Source organism: Hyperolius riggenbachi, chromosome 12, assembly GCF_040937935.1.
Source record: "Hyperolius riggenbachi isolate aHypRig1 chromosome 12, aHypRig1.pri, whole genome shotgun sequence".
Lineage (NCBI taxonomy): Eukaryota > Metazoa > Chordata > Amphibia > Anura > Hyperoliidae > Hyperolius > Hyperolius riggenbachi.
The window spans coordinates 142,268,218-142,289,725 of NC_090657.1; the positions used below are offsets into that span (position 1 = coordinate 142,268,218).

General features: G+C 43.5%; 1 protein-coding gene across 12 annotated transcripts in view; it reads left to right on the top strand.

The window, feature by feature from the left end:
* Nucleotides 1-21,508, top strand: part of PTPRT (protein tyrosine phosphatase receptor type T) — an 852,204-nt gene that overhangs the window by 821,044 nt on the left and 9,652 nt on the right. For all 12 annotated transcript variants that reach the window (XM_068262870.1, XM_068262859.1, XM_068262860.1 and 9 more), the window contains 4 exons: nucleotides 1,076-1,249; nucleotides 3,848-3,979; nucleotides 7,557-7,682; nucleotides 7,759-7,922. In XM_068262870.1, coding sequence (XP_068118971.1) covers nucleotides 1,076-1,249; nucleotides 3,848-3,979; nucleotides 7,557-7,682; nucleotides 7,759-7,922 — 596 coding nt within the window. The remainder of the gene's footprint in view (nucleotides 1-1,075; nucleotides 1,250-3,847; nucleotides 3,980-7,556; nucleotides 7,683-7,758; nucleotides 7,923-21,508) is intronic.

Genomic DNA, 21,508 nt, shown 5'->3' on the forward strand with positions numbered 1-21,508 from the left:
ATTCAACCCCTCCACCTGGGGTGGATGCTATAATTGTAAAGAGAACCGAGGCGCCAAAAGGATAAAAGCAAGTAATAAAAAGTTTTTAAATTCCTCAGGAGGTGGTGGTGGACTCACCTTACTGAAGCAGACAAGAATACCATGGGTAAAGGTGAAAGCACATTTATTCATATATTCCAAAAACAGTGCAACACGTTTCGCAGGTATATTCCCGCTTCCTCAGGCAATAACAATAACTGAGTATACACAGTAATGTCTCAAGGTCACGGATAGCGCTTCTGTTAAGAGGCGCTATCCGTGACCTTGAGACATTACTGTGTATACTCTGTTATGTGGGAGTTACAAATATTTGGCAAGGAAAGGGGTGCAAGCATTGGGGGGCCCCATCAAAATTTTACTGGAGGGCCCCATGATTTGTAGTTCCCGCCACTGCCTGGGTTAATACATCATAGCCTTTGTATCATAACATCAACTCATGCAATGTAGTATAGGTACACTATGCTTTGGGGCACCATCCATTTGCCCCCTTGGTTCCACCTCTGTCTATGGTTACTACCAGTACAATTCTCTACGGCACCTACTGTCATGGCATCCACTCATGCACTGAGGCATAGGTGCACTTGGCTTAGGGGCACCACCCATTCATCCTTTGGTTTTATCTCTTTGCTTACAGTGCAATTCCCTACTGCATAAAGAAAAGGGCTGGGATGATTAGCAGAACATTACTTGTAGCTGAAGTAGCATCATACCGCATATGATAGGCTTGGAAAGGGTGGTGGAAGGCACTCACAACAGTGAGACTCCCTAGATTTAGACAAACACCCGTATCTTCAAACAGTTAGTTTTACACTAAAGTTCACTTAGAACCATGTCTATGAAGCATTTTGTTTCATCCAAATCATGTTTTATCTGGTGAAAATGAGTCAGATACAGCCAGGCATCTGCAATCATTTTGATGTTTCTCTACTTCTCAGTTACTGAGGATGTCCATTTGGATCTAACAGACTCCCTAGTTGCTTCAGAAATTGTTTTCTTTCATTAGCTGAACTTTCCGATTTGTTTTTATTAATTTCAGACCTTAAACATTGTGACACCCCGAGCAAGGCCAGAAGACTGCAGCATAGGACTTCTACCCCGAAACCATGACAAGAACCGGGCTCTAGATGTCCTTCCTCTGGATCGGTGCCTTCCCTTCCTCATTTCACTGGATGGAGAGACCAGCAACTACATCAATGCTACGCTTATGGATGTACGTACTGTCCATATAACATTATTATATCATTAGCTGTGACTTGGAGGTTGGAGAGCGGCACTGGCAGATGTGTTTTGGAAGCACTGGGGTGAAGCACTGGGGTGAAGAACTGTTAATCGGGTGCCTGGCAATAGTCGGCCCCAGAATTATGCCCGTAGAGGGACAGGCTCGGTAATCATAAGGGGAATATATCTGTTATATTCACCTACTATGCCGCATGCAGGGAGAGCCATCACCCAGCTTCTCCCCACGATCAGCTGAACATCACTGGAACAATACATATGCAATTTATGTGTGTGTGTGTGTGTGTGTGTGTGTATGTGTATGTGTGTGTGTATATATATATATATATATATATATATATATATATATATATATATATATATATATATACCAGCTGATGACCCGGCATTGCCCGAGTATGTATTTGGCTGATGTTGGCTCCGCCCACTTTTTCTAACCCTAACACACAATTACTCAATGACCAAGTTTGTGAGCTTTGGCATCAATAATTTATATATTCCCATAGAAATTAATCAAATCAGATTGTCTGTTTGTGACTCCACCCCTCTCCAGCATTTGAACCCCAGTCACCCAATGACCAACTGTAGCAGGTTTGAGGCATCTGCTATTAACAGTGTAAAAATGGCAGCAATTTAAATATTCCCCTTGAAAATTAACAGGTGAATTTTGATTGGCAAGTATAGGCTCCACCAACTTCCCTGAATATTAATCTCAGTCACCCAGTGACCATCTGGGCAAAGTTTGAGAACCCTGCCATTAACAGTATAAGAAGGCCTGCAGTTTATATTTTCCCAGTGAAATTTGTTTTTGGTTCTGCCCACTTTTTGTAACCTGGACACACAGTCACTCAATGACCAAGTCTGTGAGCTTTGCGGTTCTTGGCATCAATAATTTGTATTTTCCCTGTAAAAAACAAAACAAATCTGATTGGCTGTTTGTGGCTCTGCCCCATTTTCTGAATTTGAACCCCAGTGACCTAGTAACCAACTGTACCAAGTTTGAGGCATGTGCCATTAACAGTGCAAGAATCGCAGCAAATTAAATATTCCCCTTGAAAATCAATGGGCGAATTTTGATTGGCTTTTTTAGACTCCACCCACTTTTCTGAATATTAATCCCAGCCACCCAGTAACCAGCTATGCTAAGTTTGAGAACCCTGCCATCAACTGTGAAGAAGGGCTGCAGTTTACATTTTCCCAGGGAAATCTGTTTTTGACTCCACCCACTTTTTGTAACCTTACGCACAGTCACTCAATGATCAAGTTTGTGAGCTTTCGGGTTCCTGGCATCAAAATTGTGTGAATGGAAGCAGTTTATCCAGCAAATAAATCCGATTGGCTGTGTGTGGCTCTGCCCCTTTAGTGAATGTGAACCTCAGTCACTTAATGACTGACTGTAGCAGGTTTGAGGCCTCTGCCATTAACATTGTAAGAATGGCAGCAGTTTCAATATTCGCCTTCAATAGGTGAATTTCGATTGGCTGTTGTAGGCTCCACCGAGTTTTCTGAATATTAATCCCAATCATCCAGTGACCGACTGTGTCAAGTTTGAGAAGCCTCCCAATGACAGAATGGCTGAAATCAATCTAACAAATCTGATTGGCTGTTTGCCACTCCACCCCCTTTAGTGAATTTGGACCCCATTCACCCAATGACTGACTGTATCAGGTTTGAGGCCTCTGGCATTAACAGTGTAAGAATGGTAGCAATGTAAATATTCCCTTTGAAAAATAGGTGAATTTTGATTGGCTGTTGTAGGCTCCTCCCACTTTCTAAATATTAATCCCAGTCACCCAATGGCCAACTGTGTCGAGTTTGGGAACCCTGCCATTAACGGTGTAAGAATGGTTGCAGTGTATATTTTCGCATGTAAAAAATGTAGTTGTTGGCGCTGCCCACTCTTTCTAACCTTGACATACAGTCGTGTATTGTGTGTGTGTATGCGTGTATATATGTATGTATATATATATATATATATATATATATATATATATGTATATATATATATATATATATATATATATATATATATGTATATATACACACACATGCTCGCATACAGACACACACACATATATGGCAAGGCAATTAGTGTAGGCTCAGACTTAATGTTATATCAGTGTAGGTGTATACGAGGAGTCTTGCATTACCGTCTGTCACTGACGCAGTCTGATCCGTCACAGGAAACGTCCTGATTGTTACACTCCGGGGGGGTGGCCCTGATCTCTCAGCTTGTGTCGGAGATGTGACAGCTCGGCTCTGCAAAGGGAATATTTCCCAGATAATCCTGTCTCACACACAAGACTGACAGATTATGTGATCTGATACAGCGGAATAAGCGGTGCATTAGCCACTCTGCAGTGTGCACTCCCTTATGTCGCTGGCTGTCAGTGTCTCTGTGATGATAGCGAGACTCGTACAAAGTGGTCTCCATGTCCTCACTTTCAGCATGTAATGGGAAACTGTGAAACTGTATCAGCAAAAGGCTTCCGCCTAGATTCTCTTTAACTCATTTTCAGTAATTTCTCTGAACACGGGAGAGTTATACTTACCGCCTTGTTTGGTTTCCTAGAGCCATAAAAAGCCAGCAGCATTTTTGGTCACGCAGCACCCGTTACCCAACACTGTGCCAGATTTTTGGAGGATGGTCTTTGACTATAACTGCACCTCCATCGTTATGCTGAATGAAATGGACGCCACCCAGGTAATGTCTCCAGCCAATCACCAACAGTCTTGAAATCATTCTTACTGTCAATGTTATTTTACTGAAGGGGAGAAACACATATAAACTGCATTATATCAAAATCAAACTGCATTAAATCAACCTATTATTTCCAAATGTCTGAGTCCTCTGTTATATTGCCCCATCAGATAGCACCCCATTTCTTTTTAGTAACGTAGCTCCTGTTGAAAGGTCAGGTGAATGCACAGGCAGCTGCAAAGGTAAAACAGGAAATAGTGGTGGCACCTCACTGCCTGAACCAAATTGCAGAGGTGTGGAAATCACAAGACCAGCCTAGTCAGGATTACACATCCCTGCACTGCAAGGTTACGGTAAATACTTGCTATAATGGTGTGAATTGCTACCTGCCAGTATTCAACCTTAACAGCACTTAATATAGTTCACTTATGTGTGTTTAAGCGTAAGCATGCTTGCTTGATGTTGTTTTCAGAACCTTAAACTCAAAGATAAGGGTATTTTTCAGTTATAGGGAACCTGAAGCAAGATCTATATGTAGGCTACCATATTTATTTCCTTTTAAACAACACCAGTTATCTCTTTGGCTGCAGTAGTGTCTGAATCACACACCTGAAACAAGCATGCAGATAATCTTGTCAGAAACACCTGATCTGCATGTTTGCTCAGGGTCCATAGCCAAAAGTATTCGATACAGAGGATCAGCAGAACTGGAAGGCAATTGGTATGGTTTAAAATTAAATAAATGTCAGTCTCCATTATCCCTCTCACCTCCAAATCCCCCTAACTTTAAGACTTTGAGAAATGCCAGGTAATATGTCAATAAACTGCATATTGTCATATATTTGTAAAGGTCAATGTAGGTATTATACTTTTGCCCAATTCTTATCACTTACAGTTTCCAAAAAGTTTCAGGGAAAATATGGCTGCACTTCCTGTCTTTAGATGAACTGTTACCAGCATAGCTTTATTAACTGACATAGTTACATAGTTATTTGGGTTGAAAAGACATACGTCCATCGAGTTCAACCAGAGAACTGCTGCCGCTCCTCCTCCCCGAGGAGCTGCAGCAGTTCTTTGTGGCTTTTTATCACAAAGGAATCAAATAGTGTTCACTATTTGATTCCTTTGTGATAAAAAGTTTGATTTGCCAGGATGATATGACCTTTCCTTCACACAATATAATGAAAGGCCAGTGAGATTATCAACCTGTGTTTATCCCTGGGAAATTGAATGGTGGCGTAGCAGTATCATTGGAATGTGGGGTCTATGTACACTATACTATTATTCCAAAGACACTTCTGTAATCTAAACCATTAAAGCACACCTGAGGTAGTGGTGCCTTAACATTTTTAAATCCACATGTCATTACCATCTGAAAACTATTCTTAAATGTAAAGGCAACCTGAAGTGAGAGGGATAAGGAAAACGACACACCGGTATTTACTGTATTTTTTGGACTATAAGACTTACTTTTTGTCCCCCAAAAAGTGTGGAAAAAAGTCACTGCGTCTTATAGTCCAAATTCAGTGAGTTCCTGACTTGTGAATGCCTGCCGATACGAACTTCCACCCGCCGCAATGTCAGGGAGTCCCTGTACTGTGCCCATGCAGATGAGGAAACAGGGGGACAAACAAAGAACACAGGGACACAAAGGGGCATAGAGGAGGACAGAGGCAGACACAGGAGGGACAGAAGACACAGGGAGTCATAAGAGGTATAAGGGGGCATGAGGTATGAAGGGGGCATAATCCACAAAATGCCCCTTCACCATGGATGCACCAGGTTTAGTATATATTTTCCCCCTGGCTTTAGCCCTCTAAACCTAGATGCGTCTTATAGTCCAAAAAATACAGTATTTCCTTTTGAACAATGCCAGTTGCCTGGCTGTCCCACTGATCCTCTGCCTCTCTGAAGCCCCGTACACATACCAAGGGATTGCTGTCACCCGTCAGGGATCGGTTCCCAATGACACCACAGAAGGCAATACTGTACAGATGTGTCACCAGCTTCCACGCTAGCGACGCGTCTGTTTCTATTGAGAGGGATAGAGGTGCACATGACCAAGCAGTTTACAGCAGGTGGGGTGAATAGGGAGAACAATGCATTTGTTGCTTGTCGGGCATCAAGGATCTTTAGCAGAAGTTTGGCAGTTGCTGTAAATACGACAAAATCACTCGAGATTCTCGGCAGACGTGGTCTTTATCGTCCACCATAGCTGAGTTCATTCTAGCATGTGTACATAGCTTAAAACTTTTAGTCATAGACGAGCATGCAAATCAGGTGCTCTGACTGAACTGCATGCTTGTTTCAGGTGGGTTATTTAGCTACTTCTGAAGCCAAAGAGATCAGGAAGACGCCAGGTAACTGGTATTGTTTAAAAGGAAACAAATATGGCAGGCACCATATCCCTCTTACTTCAGGTTTAAGCAGACCAGTAATCAGGAAGAAAAAAAAAGTGAAATACTATTCTCAGTTGGGGTAAGCCCCTGGATAGTCCAGACGGTTCCGTGATCTTCCTACAGCCCTCCTGCATGCCGGGACCCTCTAAAGAATACTCAAGATTAAAGTGGAATCCTGCTTGCGGCCACACTCCCCCAGTGCACCCTCCCTACTACAGTGGCCTCCCTACTACTACAGTGTGGCTCCTATGCAGGCCGTACTATGTGCCTGTGCAGTAGCATGAAGCCACTTGTGCCTGGCTTTTACCTCCATGAATGAGCGGCTCGATGCTGCAGCACTGGCCCAAACCCACTGGTGCATGTGCAGATTGGCCACATCTGCCTGTGAAGATGAGAGTCCCAGATGGCAATGGGTTCGTGGAGGATCAGGAATGCCTCTGGAGCATCCAGAGGCTTCCCTCTACTGTGGTAGGTATCTGACATTTTTTCTCTCTAATTACAGGTTCTCTTTAAGGAGCAGAGTAGGCCCATGTGTAGTTGTAGCGGTTATAGACAATTCTGCAGGTGTTGAATAGCTAACAATTAACTAATTAATATGCTCAATACATCCTGCTGTAACCAGTTCCTCCTGAACAATACTCTGTTGCCACCCATTGTTCAGTAGTAGCAGTAAACGTCTACCCTTCAAATGAACAATACCTTGTTACCACAGTAACAGGTTCTCTTTAACAAAGACAAAGAATCGGGGCGGGGGAGGCTTTTAGGGGTCAGAACTGACATTTCTTTAACAAAATCAACTGTTTGAAATTTGACAGGTTTTCTTTAAAAAGTCTTTTTGGTTAATATTTCCATTCTTCGGCAAGTTTTTAAGAATTGCTGCTGTGCTTCCTTCATGCCGGCGGGGAACTTATTTCCCTCTCGCTGAACAGCTGCCCGTCCCACATCCTTGCGTGTCATTTCATCAAACTGTTATTTCTCACTCCATGTGATTATAGCGCTCGGCATGTTGGTCTGTTTTTATGATTGCTGATTATATCCCCTGCATCTTATTATTATTCCCATGCCTTTTGATTTTCTATCAGTGTTTTTGTTTCACCCAGCATGCTGCTCTATTGCTCTGCGTGCTCCTGTTCTGCTGTGCATGTATATGGCATTGTCTGAGTGTCATGTTCCTCCACTAGCTCTGTCTCCAGTACTGGCCAGAGAAGACATCCTGCTGCTATGGACCAGTGCAGGTGGAGTTTGTATCAGCTGACATTGACGAGGACACCATCAGCCGGATATTCCGGATCTGCAACATGGCACGGGTAAGGGGGACAGAAGCTACAATAATGGCAGCAAGTGTCTGTAAACTGAGAAATTCTGAGGGTTCCTTTCTTCCAGCCTCAAGACGGGTATCGTATTGTCCAGCACCTTCAGTACATTGGCTGGCCGGCCTACAGAGAAACTCCGCCTTCAAAGCGTTCTATACTGAAAGTGGTGCAGAGGTTGGAGAAGTGGCAAGAGCAGTATGATGGCAGAGAAGGCAGAACAGTCGTGCACTGCTTGTAAGTATACTAGACATTGGCCCGTATGCAATTCACTTTTTCTCCTAGGTGATATTTTCCCCCTTGTCATAAAATGCTTTATAAACCAACAGCAAGCAAGAAAATACTCTGAATAATTTTGATAGTACTTTTTACCAACTTTTAGATACTCTTTCAATTGTAAAATGCTTAACAGTTATATTAACGAGAATATGAAAATTATCTCCCAGGAGATAACTCGGGAGAAAAAGTTAATTGCATATGGATGGGCCCTTATGTCCAAAGGAACAGTTTATCAGTGTTTGTCAGTCAGTTTATTAGTCTTAGCCAGGAGAACTACGACTAGTCTAATCCAGCTTTACATCCCATCAGGCAGTGTGCAGAGATGGTTTCATTATTAAGTTGTTTACAAGTGCGGATGCATTTCTGTTCTCTACTCGAGAAGATATTTTATCACCATTAATGAGTAAAAACGTGGATATTTGCACTTAATGTACTCCCAAAAGGGAGTAAGAAGCTTCCAGGAGTATATAAAAGTGATTTAAAAACAAAAGAGAAAAAGGGGAGGTGGCTTACCTCAATAACAACAAAATCATATACTGTATATACACTCACCTAAAGGATTATTAGGATCACCATAATAATACGGTGTTTGACCCCCTTTCGCCTTCAGAACTGCCTTAATTCTACGTGGCATTGATTCAACAAGGTGCTGAAAGCATTCTTTAGAAATGTTGGCCCATATTGATAGGATAGCATCTTGCAGTTGATGGAGATTTATGGGATGCACATCCAGGGTACGAAGCTCCCGTTCCATCACATCCGAAAGATGCTCTATTGGGTTGAGATCTGGTGACTGTGGGGCCATTTTAGTACAGTGAACTCATTGTCATGTTCAAAAAACCAATTTGAAATGATTTGAGCTTTGTGACATGCTGCATTATCCTGCTGGAAGTAGCCATCAGAGGATGGGTACATGGTCATGAAGGGATGAACATGGTCAAGAAACAATGCTCAGGTAGCCCTGGGCATTTAAACGATGCCCAATTGGCACTAAGGGGCCTAAAGTGTGCAAAGAAAACATCCCCACACCATTACACCACCACCACAACCAGCCTGCACAGTGGTAACAATGCATGATGGATCCATGTTCTCATTTTGTTTACGCCAAATTCTGACTCTATGGAGACTCCTCAGACCAGGAAACATTTTTCTAGTCTTCAACTGTCCAATTTTGGTGAGCTTGTGCAAATTGTAGCCTCTTTTTCCTATTTGTAGTGGAGATGAGTGGTACCTGGTGGGGTCTTCTGCTGTTGTAGCCCAGCCGCCTCAAGGTTGTGCCTGTTGTGGCTTCACAAATACTTTGCTGCATACCTCGTTGTAACTATTTCAGTCAACATTGCTCTTCTATCAGCTTGAATCAGTCAGCCCATTCTCCTCTGACCTCTAGCATCAACAAGGCATTTTCGCCCACAGGACTGTCGCATACTGGATATTTTTCTCTTTTCACACCATTCTTTGTAAAACCTAGAAATGGTTGTGCGTGAAAAGTGAAAATCCCAGTAACTGAGCAGATACTCAGCCCAGTCCCTCTGGCACCAACAACCATGCCACGCTCAGAATTGCTTAAATCACCTTTCTTTCCCATTCTGACATTCAGTTTGGAGTTCAGGAGATCTAGATATTTATCTAATTGTATGGATGCTTATTGTTCCAGCTCCCTGGTTCAAGTAGGCGTCTATTTGAAAAGGGCTCCTGGAAAAAAGGGCTCCTGGTGTAGCCCATATATACCAAATTCGGCTATTCGGCTTTGTAGTCAAAGTTGGCATATGGGCTACACCAAACGCCCCTTTTTGTAGCCAAATTTGGCATATATGGGCTACACCAGGGGCCCTTTGTAGCCGAAGTTGGCATATGGGCTACACCAGGCGCCCTTTGTAGCCAAAGTTGGCATATGGGCTACACCAGGCGCCCTTTGTAGCCAAAGTTGGCATATGGGCTACACCAAAGGGTGCCTGGTGTAGCCCATATGCCAACTTTGGCTACAAAGGGTACCTATGTAGCCGAAAAAGCTAGTTTTACTTTATTTAAAAGAATGCTGGTATAGGCAAAATGTGTTGGGCTATAAAAGGGCTCTAGATCTAGCTAAGAAAAGTGATTATTATGACCTAACTGTTCCCTACTCTCACACAGAACCCTCCCCAGGTGGTGTCTAACCCTAAGACCCCCTGTACTCTCGAATCAAATATCTCGGCTATAAAAAGGTGCCTTTTTGTAGCAGAATCAAAAACCTTGTAGCCGAAAACCTTGTAGCCAAATAAAAATATGGGCTACAAAGGGGTGCCCTACTGTAGCCAAAAACCTTGTAGCCGAAAAAAAAAGTTATGGGCTACAAATGGGTGCCCACTTGTAGCCTATATCAAAACTCGGGCGCCCTTTTCACCACCTTGTAGCCCATATTTGCAGAAATAACATTGATGTCTATGGAGGCGCCCTTTTCATACAGGCAGCTCAGGAGCCCTTTCAACGGATCCCTCAAGTAGTGTTATGTCTTTAAAACATAGTAGAGTAAGGGCTTGATTCATAAAGCGGTCCTAACCTACTTAGCACGTCTAAAGTCTTTAGACGTGCTAACCAGGGTGCTAAGTAGGTTAGCACCGGATTTCTCAATCAGAATGCGCGCTAAGTCCCATAACCTTTAATGGGCACTTTGCGCGTAAAGTTTTACGCGCATAACGTTTTGCGCACAAAAAGCTTGTTTAAACACGCTAAGGGGGTTTTCACAGGCGTGCTAACACTTAGCACTGCTTTGTGAATCAAGCCCTAAGGATGATAAAACAGCTTTGTATGTTGATGATACATGGTGCTGAAAACTCCTTCACCCTGTTAGGGTGCCCATACCTTACTCGATTTTTGGGCAGCAATATCCTGCCAATTTAATCATTGCGATTTAATCTGGCAGAGATTATTGCTGCAAACATGGCCATCCAATCGATCGGTCGAGCAAGCTAGAAAATCTTGGTTTGATTTCCTAGTGACTGATGGACATACATCTGGACTTGTCCGAAGTGTATGTGTACCCCTCTGACCCGTGGTGAGTGTTGCAAGCTCACCTGTCATGCTGACGCAACTCCTTAAAGAGGAACTGTAACGGCAAAACGTCCCCTGGGTCAGTACTCGCCTCGGGTGGGGGAAGCCTCAGGATCCTAATGAGGCTTCCCACGCCGTCCTGCGTCCCTCGGGGGTCTTGCTGTAGCCCTCCGTACAGCCGTGACGTAATATTTACCTTCCTGGCTCCTGCGCAGGCGCTCTGACGGCTGTCGGCTCCGAAGTAGGCGGAAATACCCGATCGCCGTCGGGTCCGCTCTACTGCACAGGCGCAAGTCTCCGGCGCCTGCGCAGTAGAGCGGACCCGACGGAGATCGGGTATTTCTGTCTATTTTCGAGCCGAATGCAGCCACAGCGCCCCCGCTGGAGCCAGCAAAGGTAAATATTGAAATTACAGTCGGGCCTGTCGCCGGCTGTTCAGAGGGCTGCAGCGAGACCCCCGTGGGACGCAGGACGGCGTGGGAAGCCTCATTAGGATCCGGAGGCTTCCCCCACCCGAGGTGAGTACCCCCCAGGGGATCTTTTTAAAGTTACAGAGTCTCTTTAAAGACACCTTTAATCAGGGAACTTACCATCTACATAATGAACATCAGTTAACTGGACTCTTAGTAGAAGTGGATTACCTGTACATTTAATTGCCTGGGTTCTTACTTCACTTCATTAAACTGAGGCAGGGAACACACTTGACTTTCAGTTTTCTGCGCGCGTTTTTCTGCGCGCGTTTTTCTGCATACTTTTTCTGCACACCAAGTGTGTTTCTATGCAGGAAAACGCGCACGTTTTTTCACAGCAGCTGATGTAATTGATACAGAAAACTGCCAAAATGTGCAGAATCAGGATGCAGAATGTCAGTTTTTTTTCTGCGTGCGAACAAGACAGTAAGTGTGTACTAGCACATTGATTAACATGAGTTTTCAGTTTTTCTGTGCAGAAAACGCGTACGAAAACTGTCAAGTGTGTTCCCTGCCTGAAGACATTTCTCTGTTAGAGTAATGAAATTTCTTCAGTAAGGATAGGCCCTGTAATGGGTAACACCTAAGACATACTATATTTAATGCCCATTAGTTTTGCTGATCGATTCATTTTTTTTAACCTCAAAACTTAAAACTGACAGACAAATTCAGTAACCCCCCAGAGACATACCTAGGGTATAGAACAAAAATGGCATGTGGCTGAAGCTATATTTTTTTTCCCCTTGCATGTATAGTAGCTGTGCATGGGAGAGGGGGGCTAATAGCATTCATTCTGGGCTTCATGTAGTAGAGTGTTAGTACTACGAGCTGTAGTTTTTGTCACCACTAGGGAAGATCTACCACAGTTTCTGGATATGCGGGGTTAACTTACCTGGTTCGTGGCTACCACCCGCACTTCGGCATACACTTCCACATATCGCGCTTTCACCTCCCACACTCTAGCAGGGGAGCAATCACTGTTCTTGCTCATTCTGCTCCTGGCCACCAGCACATGAAGTTGCAGCTGAAAGGCAGCGTTTCCTAACACCACACGCGTCATCAACAACAGCGACAACCACGATGAAACATTTGTAAAGTGGTTTGCGCCTGTAGAACCCAAAGCCCATCAGCTTGTCTCAGATCAGTACAAAGTGATGTGTTACTGGGGGAAAAATTATGTGATCATAAATGCCAGACTAAACAGGTGGCTTATCAGTTTTGAATTAAATGTGTCCAGGGTTGAAGCTGTTTTGATTAAGTTTGGCAATGCATTCCAAAGGGTAGGGGCAGCATGACAGAAAGCTCTGGCTCTAAAGATTTTTAGTTGAACTCTGGGGGTGGTTAAGTTATTGGATCATTTTGATCTGAGGTTGTGCGAGGTGTGAAACAGTTGCAACACATCCTTCAGGTATCCAGTGCCTAGGTCGTGTAGGGATTTGAATGTTAGCATGCCAATTTTGAAAAGGAATCTCCATTTTATGGGTAGCCAGTGTATTGAGCAAAGGATTGGCGTGGATGTGGCAATGGCGGGGTTGGCTTACAGTCTTGCGGTAGCATTCTGTCCTAGCTGCAGGTGGTGTAGATCTTTATTTGGAAGGCCAGCATAGAGGGCATTGCAATAGTACTGCCGTGATGGAATTAAAGCATTAACTAAAGCTTGAAGATCCTTTGAAGGAATGAGGTGCTTAATTTTTGCAATATATCTTAGGTGAAAAAGGGAATGTTTCACAACAGCTGATATTTGATTCCTGAAGGTTTAGGCCTCTTTCACAGTGCGACGTTAAAGTCACACGTTATAAAATATTTGAACGCAGAGTAATGCACAGCAATGGAAAGTCTGTGCGATATTCACAGTCCACATGTTGCGTTAGTGTAACGTGTAGCATTAGTAGAAAGTGCTGCATGCTGTGCGTTTAGCAATGAATATGCTGCGTTACTTATGTTGCATATGCTCAGTAATATTTTTTTTCTTTTTAAAAATGTTCCGCCTGCGCCGGTTTCACTCCACAATAAATATATTTCTAATGTGCGACTTTAATGTCGCACTGTGAAAGTGTATATGCTTAGCGTTACAGCTGCGTTGTGCGACCTTAACGTCGCATCAAACGGAACGTCCTACAGTGAAAGTAGTATAACTCCCCATCACTCAGTAAAACCAAGCTGTGCACAGTGCTGGAGCTAGTAAGATCTGAGTTCCCTACCCTCAGTGGTTTTGACCGTGTCTGGAGATGTGTTGCCGGTGGCGCTAACCTCCGATGATCTCTTTTATCAGCGTTTAGTTTAAAGCCAGAGTTCCACTCCTAAAGCTCAGCTAGGCATGTGTTTATTTTTGGAATGGGGTTTGTCATGGCGGGTTTGACTGACATACACTGTATAGCTGGGTATCCTCAAACACTGGACCGAAAAAACTCTTATAAGGCTCAGTGATATTCTGAAGCCATCTAGACTTGTAAGTATGGAAATCCCCACCCCAGCACATCATACAATAGTCTGAGCACTTTGGCAGAGGTCATTGTATTATCACATGGGGAGGGGAAGTTGGGCCTATGTGGCATTAGAGCAATCCTATTGGGCCCCACAGAGAGGTGCAACCCGGTACAGTACAGAAGGTGCCTGGGATGCTTCCTCACACACAGTTTCATTATTGTTTAACATCTAAAGAGTCACTTTAAAGTAAGAGAATTTCATTTTGCATGTTTTTACTTCAAATACTACATCATGTTCATGAAAATTTCATTATTTTAATCCCACTGAGCCTGATTAGGCATTTTAACATGAAAATAAAACAGATAAAGTGAAAATTTCTCTTTAATACATTGAGCCACAAAACTGGTTTGAGAGATCAGAGCAGAGGACAAGTTCTCACAACTTGAGAGCACGATGGGCTGAATCACCCATAGATGTTTCATATCTAACACATCAGCCGCAACCAAAAATGTCAGCAGTGGGTTCACTAACCCTTAAAAATCCAACTAAACTGAAAATAGAGCAAAAACAAATTCCATTATCCATCAGGATGACACAAGTCTGCTGTCACAACTTTGCTTCTAAAGTACAGCCTGCTTCCTAACCTCTCTGGATTTGGCTGGTGGGCAGGTTATGTGTAACCACTAGGGATGATCAATGAGATGCAAATACTTCTGAAATTATGCAAATTTTAATGCAAATATATGCAGCTTGAAAAAGGACCAATCAATTTAAACCTGCGTTTAAAGGGAACTTAAACTGAGAAGGATATGGCTTTTTCCTTTTCAAATAATACCAGTTGCCTGACTCTCCTGCTGATCCTGTGTCTCTAATACTTTCAGCCACAGCCCCTGAACATGCATGCAGATCAGGTGCTCTGACTAAAGTCAGACTGGATTAGCTGCATGCTTGTTTCAGGTCTGTAATTCAGCCACTACTGCCAGGCAAAAGGTATTTTTAAAAAGGAAACATCCATATCCCTCTCAGTTTAGGTTCCCTTTAAACTGATTGGTCCATTTTCAAACTGCATATATTTGCATAAAATTTTTCATACATTTGCATCAACTCGGTTGAATTTGCATATCTGTGATCATCCCTAGTAACCACGTGACACCTAAGGTTGGAAGAACAATAGAACAGTGGCGGTGGTCAGGAGTACGACGTTGGCAGCCTCTGGAGGATCCCTCTTCTTAGTGTATAATTTTTTTGTATTGTTAGTATATCATTTTTTTGTATCCCACAACTCAGGTTCTCTTTAAAGCAGACCTGTGGGAAACGTAGGTGGAAAAAAACAGTATCGCTGTTCCAGTGCTGAGACCCTTGAAGCTTGCAGCCGCACTCCCGTACTAGATCAAGCTAATAGTGCAGAGCTGCCGATTGGACTCAAGGAAAAAGCTGAGCCCGGTCAGCTCTGTGCTAGTGTGCAGAAGCGTGCTGCCTGCACATTGTCACTGAACCCCATTGACAACCACTTGCTGATGAGGGTGGTCCCAGCGCTGGAATTACCAATTTGGAGCACTTGTTTTCACTATTGGCACATTTTTAATCCCAAATGAAGTAGTGCACAGCTACAGGCAGAGAAAGCTGCACAAATTAGTTCAAAAGTTAAAATTGTTATAATTTACCCTAATTAACATGATTGCTTTAAGAATTAGCGTAAGGCCATACTAAACCTGGAACACAACAAAGCTATGTTTAAATGTATAGTTTTGTATGTATTTCCCAGTCTCTCAGATCTATTGTTTCCTGGCACAGGGCTGTTGTCTTGAAATTTCCTCTGGGGTGTCTTCTTGGCACAGTCTGTCTTGATCTTTCACCTACTGATCTTTAGAGTGAGAAGACTGACAGATAAGCCTTGCTGTGGTCTTGACATTCCTTTTCTCCGGCTTTCTTTTCCAGCTACATCTAACACACTCTCTACTGAACTATGTCCTACTGGGATATAATGTCAGCCTCAGGGAAATATACAGTGTGCCCGATCATGTTTGTTTAGTCATGTTTCCATCAAATGTTTAACTAGTCCTTTTCTATGCAGGCTAAAATCACTTATTTATCATGCTAGTTTCACAAAATTTTGAGCCTGATTTACTTTAGGAATCAGTGGGCTGGAGACTCTGGAGATCATGAGAGATCCTGCAGACCTAGATTTATCATAAATATTTACCTATCCTGTGGCATGAGTTAAAGGCACTCAACTGAACCATTAGAGGAAGGTGATCGCTTCTGGCCAACTACCCTTCAGGTTATTGAATGGCATCTACCATCCATTGATTAACTTTATGTGGCCTCCATATTGGAACACATATACAGTGGTGTGAAAAACTATTTGCCTCCTTCCTGATTTCTTATTCTTTTGCATGTTTGTCACACTTAAATGTTTCTGCTCATCAAAAGCCGTTAACTATTAGTCAAAGATAACCTAATTGAACACAAAATGCAGTTTTAAATGATGGTTTTTATTATTTAGTGAGAAAAAAAAACTCCAAATCTACATAGCCCTGTGTGAAAAAGTGATTGCCCCCCTTGTTAAAAAATTACTTAACTGTGTTATATCACGCCTGAGTTCAATTTCTGTAGTCGCCCCCAGGCCTGATTACTGCCACACCTGTTTCAATCAAGAAATCACTTAAATAGGAGCTATCTGACACAGAGAAGTAGACCAAAAGCACCTCAAAAGCTAGACATCTTGCCAAGATCCAAAGAAATTCAGGAACAAATGAGAACAAAACGTACTGTAATTGAGATCTATCAGTCTGGTAAAGGTTATAAAGCCATTTCTAAAGCTTTGGGACTCCAGCGAATCACAGAGGGAGCCATTATCCACAAATGGCAAAAACATGGAACAGTGATGAACCTTCCCAGGAGTGGCCGGCCGACCAAAATTACCCCAAGAGCGCAGAGAAAACTCATCCGAGAGGCCACAAAAGACCCCAGGACAACATCTAAAGAATTGCAGGCCTCACTTGCCTCAATTAAGGTCAGTGTTCACGACTCCACCATAAGAAAGAGACTGGGCAAAAACGGCCTGCATGGCAGATATGCAAGGCACAAACCACTTTTAAGCAAAAAGAACATTAAGGCTCGTCTCAATTTTGCTAAAAAAAACATCTCAATGATTGCCAAGACTTTTGGGAAAATACCTTGTGGACCGACGAGACAAAAGTTGAACTTTTTGGAAGGTGCATGTGCCGTTACATCTGGCGTAGAAGTAACACAGCATTTCAGCAAAAGAACATCATACCAACGGTAAAATATGGTGGTGGTAGTGTGATGGTCTGGGGTTGTTTCGCTGCTTCAGGACATGGAAGGCTTGCTGTGATAGATGGAACCATGAATTCTACTGTCTACTAAAAAATCCTGAAGGAGAATGTCCGGCCATCTGTTCGTCAACTCAAGCTGAAGCGATCTTGGGTGCTGCAGCAGGACAATGACCCAAAACACACCAGCAAATCCACCTCTGAATGGCTGAAGAAAAACAAAATGAAGACTTTGCAGTGGCCTAGTCAAAGTCCTGACCTGAATCCTATTGAGATGTTGTGGCATGACCTTAAAAAGGTGGTTCATGCTAGAAAACCCTCAAAGCTGAATTACAACAATTCTGCAAAGATGAGTGGGCCAAAATTCCTCCAGAGCGCTGTAAAAGACTAGTTGCAAGTTATCACAAACGCTTGATTGCAGTTATTGCTGCTAAGGGTGGCCCAACTAGTTATTAGGTTCAGGGGTCAATTTCTTTTTCACACAGGGCCATGTAGGTTTTGAGGTTTTTTTTCTCACTAAATAATAAAAACCATCATTTAAAACTGCATTGTGTTCAATTATGTTATCTTTGACTAATAGTTAACGGTTTTTGATGAGCAGAAACATTTAAGTGTGACAGACATGCAAAAGAATAAGAAATCAGGAAGGGGGCAAATAGTTTTTCACACCACTGTATGTACAGTGGTTTGCAAAAGTATTCGGCCCCCTTGAAGTTTTCCACGTTTTGTCACATTACTGCCACAAATATGAATCCATTTTATTGGAATTCCAAGTGAAAGTCCAATACAAAGTGGTAAATGTGAGAAGTGGAACGAAAATTATACAGGATTTCAAACATTTTTTACAAATCAATAACTGCAAAGTGGGGTGTGCGTAATTATTCAGCCCCCTTCGGTCTGAGTGCAGTCAGTTGCCCATAGACATTGCCTGATGAGTGCTAATGACCAAATAGAGTGCACCTGTGTGTAATCTAATGTCAGTACAAATACAGCTGCTCTGTGACAGCCTCAGAAGTTGTCTAAGAGAATCTTGGGAGCAACACCACCATGAAGTCCAAAGCATACAGCAGACAGGTAAGGGATAAAGTTACTGAGAAAGTTAAAGCAGGCTTAGACTACAAAAAGATTTCCAAAGCATTGAACATCCCACGAAGCACTGTTCAAGCGATCATTCAGAAATGGAAGGAGTATGGCACAACTGTAAACCTACCAAGACAAGGCCGTCCACCTAAACTCACAGGCCGAACAAGGAGAGCGCTGATCAGAAATGCAGTCAAGAGGCCCATGGTGACTCTGGACATGCTGCAGAGAACTACGGTTGGGGGAATCTGTCCATAGGACAACTATTAGTTGTGCACTGCTGGTAAAAGTTGATGGGAAGATGGATGGAGCCAAATACAGGGCAATCTTGGAAGAAACCCTCTTGGAGTCTGCAAAAGACTTAAAGAGAATCTGTACTCTAAAATTTTTACAGCAAAAAGCATACCATTCTATTCATTATGTTCTCCTGGGCCCCTCTGTGCTGTTTCTGCCACTCTCTGCTGCAAACCTGGCTTGTAATTGCCAGTTTTAGGCAGTGTTTACAAACAAACTAACCAGCTTGTGATAGGCTCACATAAGCAGAGTGTGTGAGTCACACAGAGCCTGCAGGGGGCCTGGAGGGGGTGTGTATAGCTTCAGCCAATGACAAGCAGTGCAGCACATTCCAGCCTCTGCGGACAGAGCCGACAGAAGAGAGAAGATTAGATCATATAACAGAGATAACACAGCTACTGTGCAATTAGGAAAGGCTGCAGTAAGCCAGAGCACATTAGAACAGGCAAAGGAACTTATAGGATAGAAGAACTAAGGCTGAACATTTTGTTACAGAGTCTCTTTAAGACTGGGGTGGAAATTCACCTTCCAGAAGGACAACGACCCTAAACATAAAGCCAGGGCAACAATGGAATGGTTTAAAACAAAACATATCCATGTGTTAGAATGGCCCAGTCAAAGTCCAAATCTAAATCCAATTGAGAATCTATGGCAAGATCTGAAAACTACTGTTCACAAACGTTGTCCATCTAATCTGACTGAGCTGGAGCTGTTTTGCAAAGAATAATGGGCAAGGATTTCAGTCTCTAGATGTGCAAAGCTGGTAGAGACATACCCTAAAAGACTGGCAGCTGTAATTGCAGCAAAAGGTGGTTCTACAAAGTATTGACTCAGGGGGCTGAATAATTACGCACACCCCACTTTGCAGTTATTGATTTGTAAAAAAAAATGTTTGGAAACATGTATGATTTTTGTTCCACTTCTCGCATGTACACCACTTTGTATTGGTCTTTCATGTGGAATTCCAATAAATTTGATTCATGTCTGTGGCAGTAATGTGACAAAATGTGGAAAACTTTAAGGGGGCCGAATACTTTTGCAAGCCACTGTATATAAGGCTAATTCTGAACACGGGTGCTGAGAAGTTTTTGGCTTTTACCATTTCCTTTGTTGCTATAGTGAGGTGAGGACACCTACATCACAGTAGTGATATAGGCATTTACATTGGTTTAATTACATGATTTAAAGGAAAGTTAAAGATTTTTCTTTTTTTAACTATCCTCTCCCTCCCAAGCTATCACCCATACTTACTTACAGGGGTACTCCACACTCTGAAAGACATGCACACTGCTCACATCCATAATCGCTGGAACTTCAGGAAGCCCAGTAATTCTATCTGGCGAGTGGGGAAGGGTACAGCGCTAGGTTAGCTGGGGGAATAGGAGATAGATAGATAGATAGATAGATAGATAGATAGATCCATAATCTTCAATATCTACACCTTGTTTAGACTGCCATGCCCCACACAGGGGCATAACTAGAAATCACTTCCCCCCAGGTTGCGAAGCAGAGGGTTTCAGCGCAAAGAGCTCACCACTGTATGCCCCCAGTACAGATAGCCTGGTATAGGTGCCCCCAGTAATGCCAGGTATAGGTGCCTGCCGTCCCCAGTATAGCTAGGTTTTGGTAACCCCAGTATTGCCAGGTATAGTTGCCCACAGTATAGCCAGGCATGGGTGCCCCCACTATAGCTAGGTATAGGTCCCCTCAGTATAGCTAGGTATAGGTGCCGTTTTGGGGGGCAAGAGGGGTGGCAGTGCACTCCCCCCTCCCTCACCTTGGGCTCTCCCTTCAGCCCTCCCCCCTCTAGCATTAATCGGCGGTAGGACATATATATATATATATATATATATATAATTTGGTAGGACATTAGATTACGGTAGGGAAAGGATTGTGAGCACTTCTGAGGACAGTCCACAACAGGGAGATGTCCACATGCCGCACGTGCAGCACGCCGCAGCAAAAATAAATGGGTGTCACCACACACTGGAACATGGGCGTGGTCATGATGGGTCATGGGCAGACTTAAAAATACACAAAAAAAGTAGCAGTGTAATTCACAGAGAGTGGATCCGACCACATACATTTTAGATAAAATAATCAAGTAGTTACATGCTTCATGATAATTCATCAAGTAGTCAAATGCCACAAAATAATTATTTTATCTGGAGGTGTTTGACTACTTAATATTTTTAAGTAGCCAGGTGCCTTACAATGAACATAATACATATCCAGGTGCATCAAAATAAAATAATTTGGGCCCTGTATACATAAATAAAGTAGCCATGTTCCCCAAAAAACAGAAGTGGTCATATGCCCATATATGTCAGTATTAGGTAGCCAGTGCTGGCTGGGGAGGGCTGGGTGCTTTGCTGGGTGGCCTTAGAGTATGCAGAGCCAGGGCCTGGGCCTGAGGCAAGTGTCATATGAAGGGCCTAGAGCCTGAATATAGTTGTCCCCAGTATAGGTAGCAAGCTATAGGTGTCCCCAGTATGGGAAGCCAGTTCTATATGTGCCCTTAGTATAGGTAGCCAGGTCTATAGGTGTCCCCAGCCTGGAAGGGGGGGGGCAGTGGGCACAGAGCAGCTGTGAGGGGGGGGAAGCCTCCTCCCCTCCCTCACCTGGGGCCCCCCTTTCACGCTCCCCCTCTAAAACTGCAGCCAGCCAGCGGGAATCATTTACGGAGAATCAGAGAGCTCTGCGTGCCACTGCTGGTCTTCTGCACTGTCCAATCATGCTCTCATAGGAAGTACAGTGAGAGCGTGGTTGGATAGTGCAGAAGACCACACCAGCGGCACGCAGAGCTCTCTGATTCTTGGTAAGTCGTTCCCCACTGCCACTACTGCAGCTGGCTGGCTGCAATTCTGGAGGGGGGAGCGTGGAAGGGGGGGGGGCCCAGGTGAGTGGGGGAGGCTTCCTCCCCTCTCCGCTGCTCTGTGCCCACTGCCCC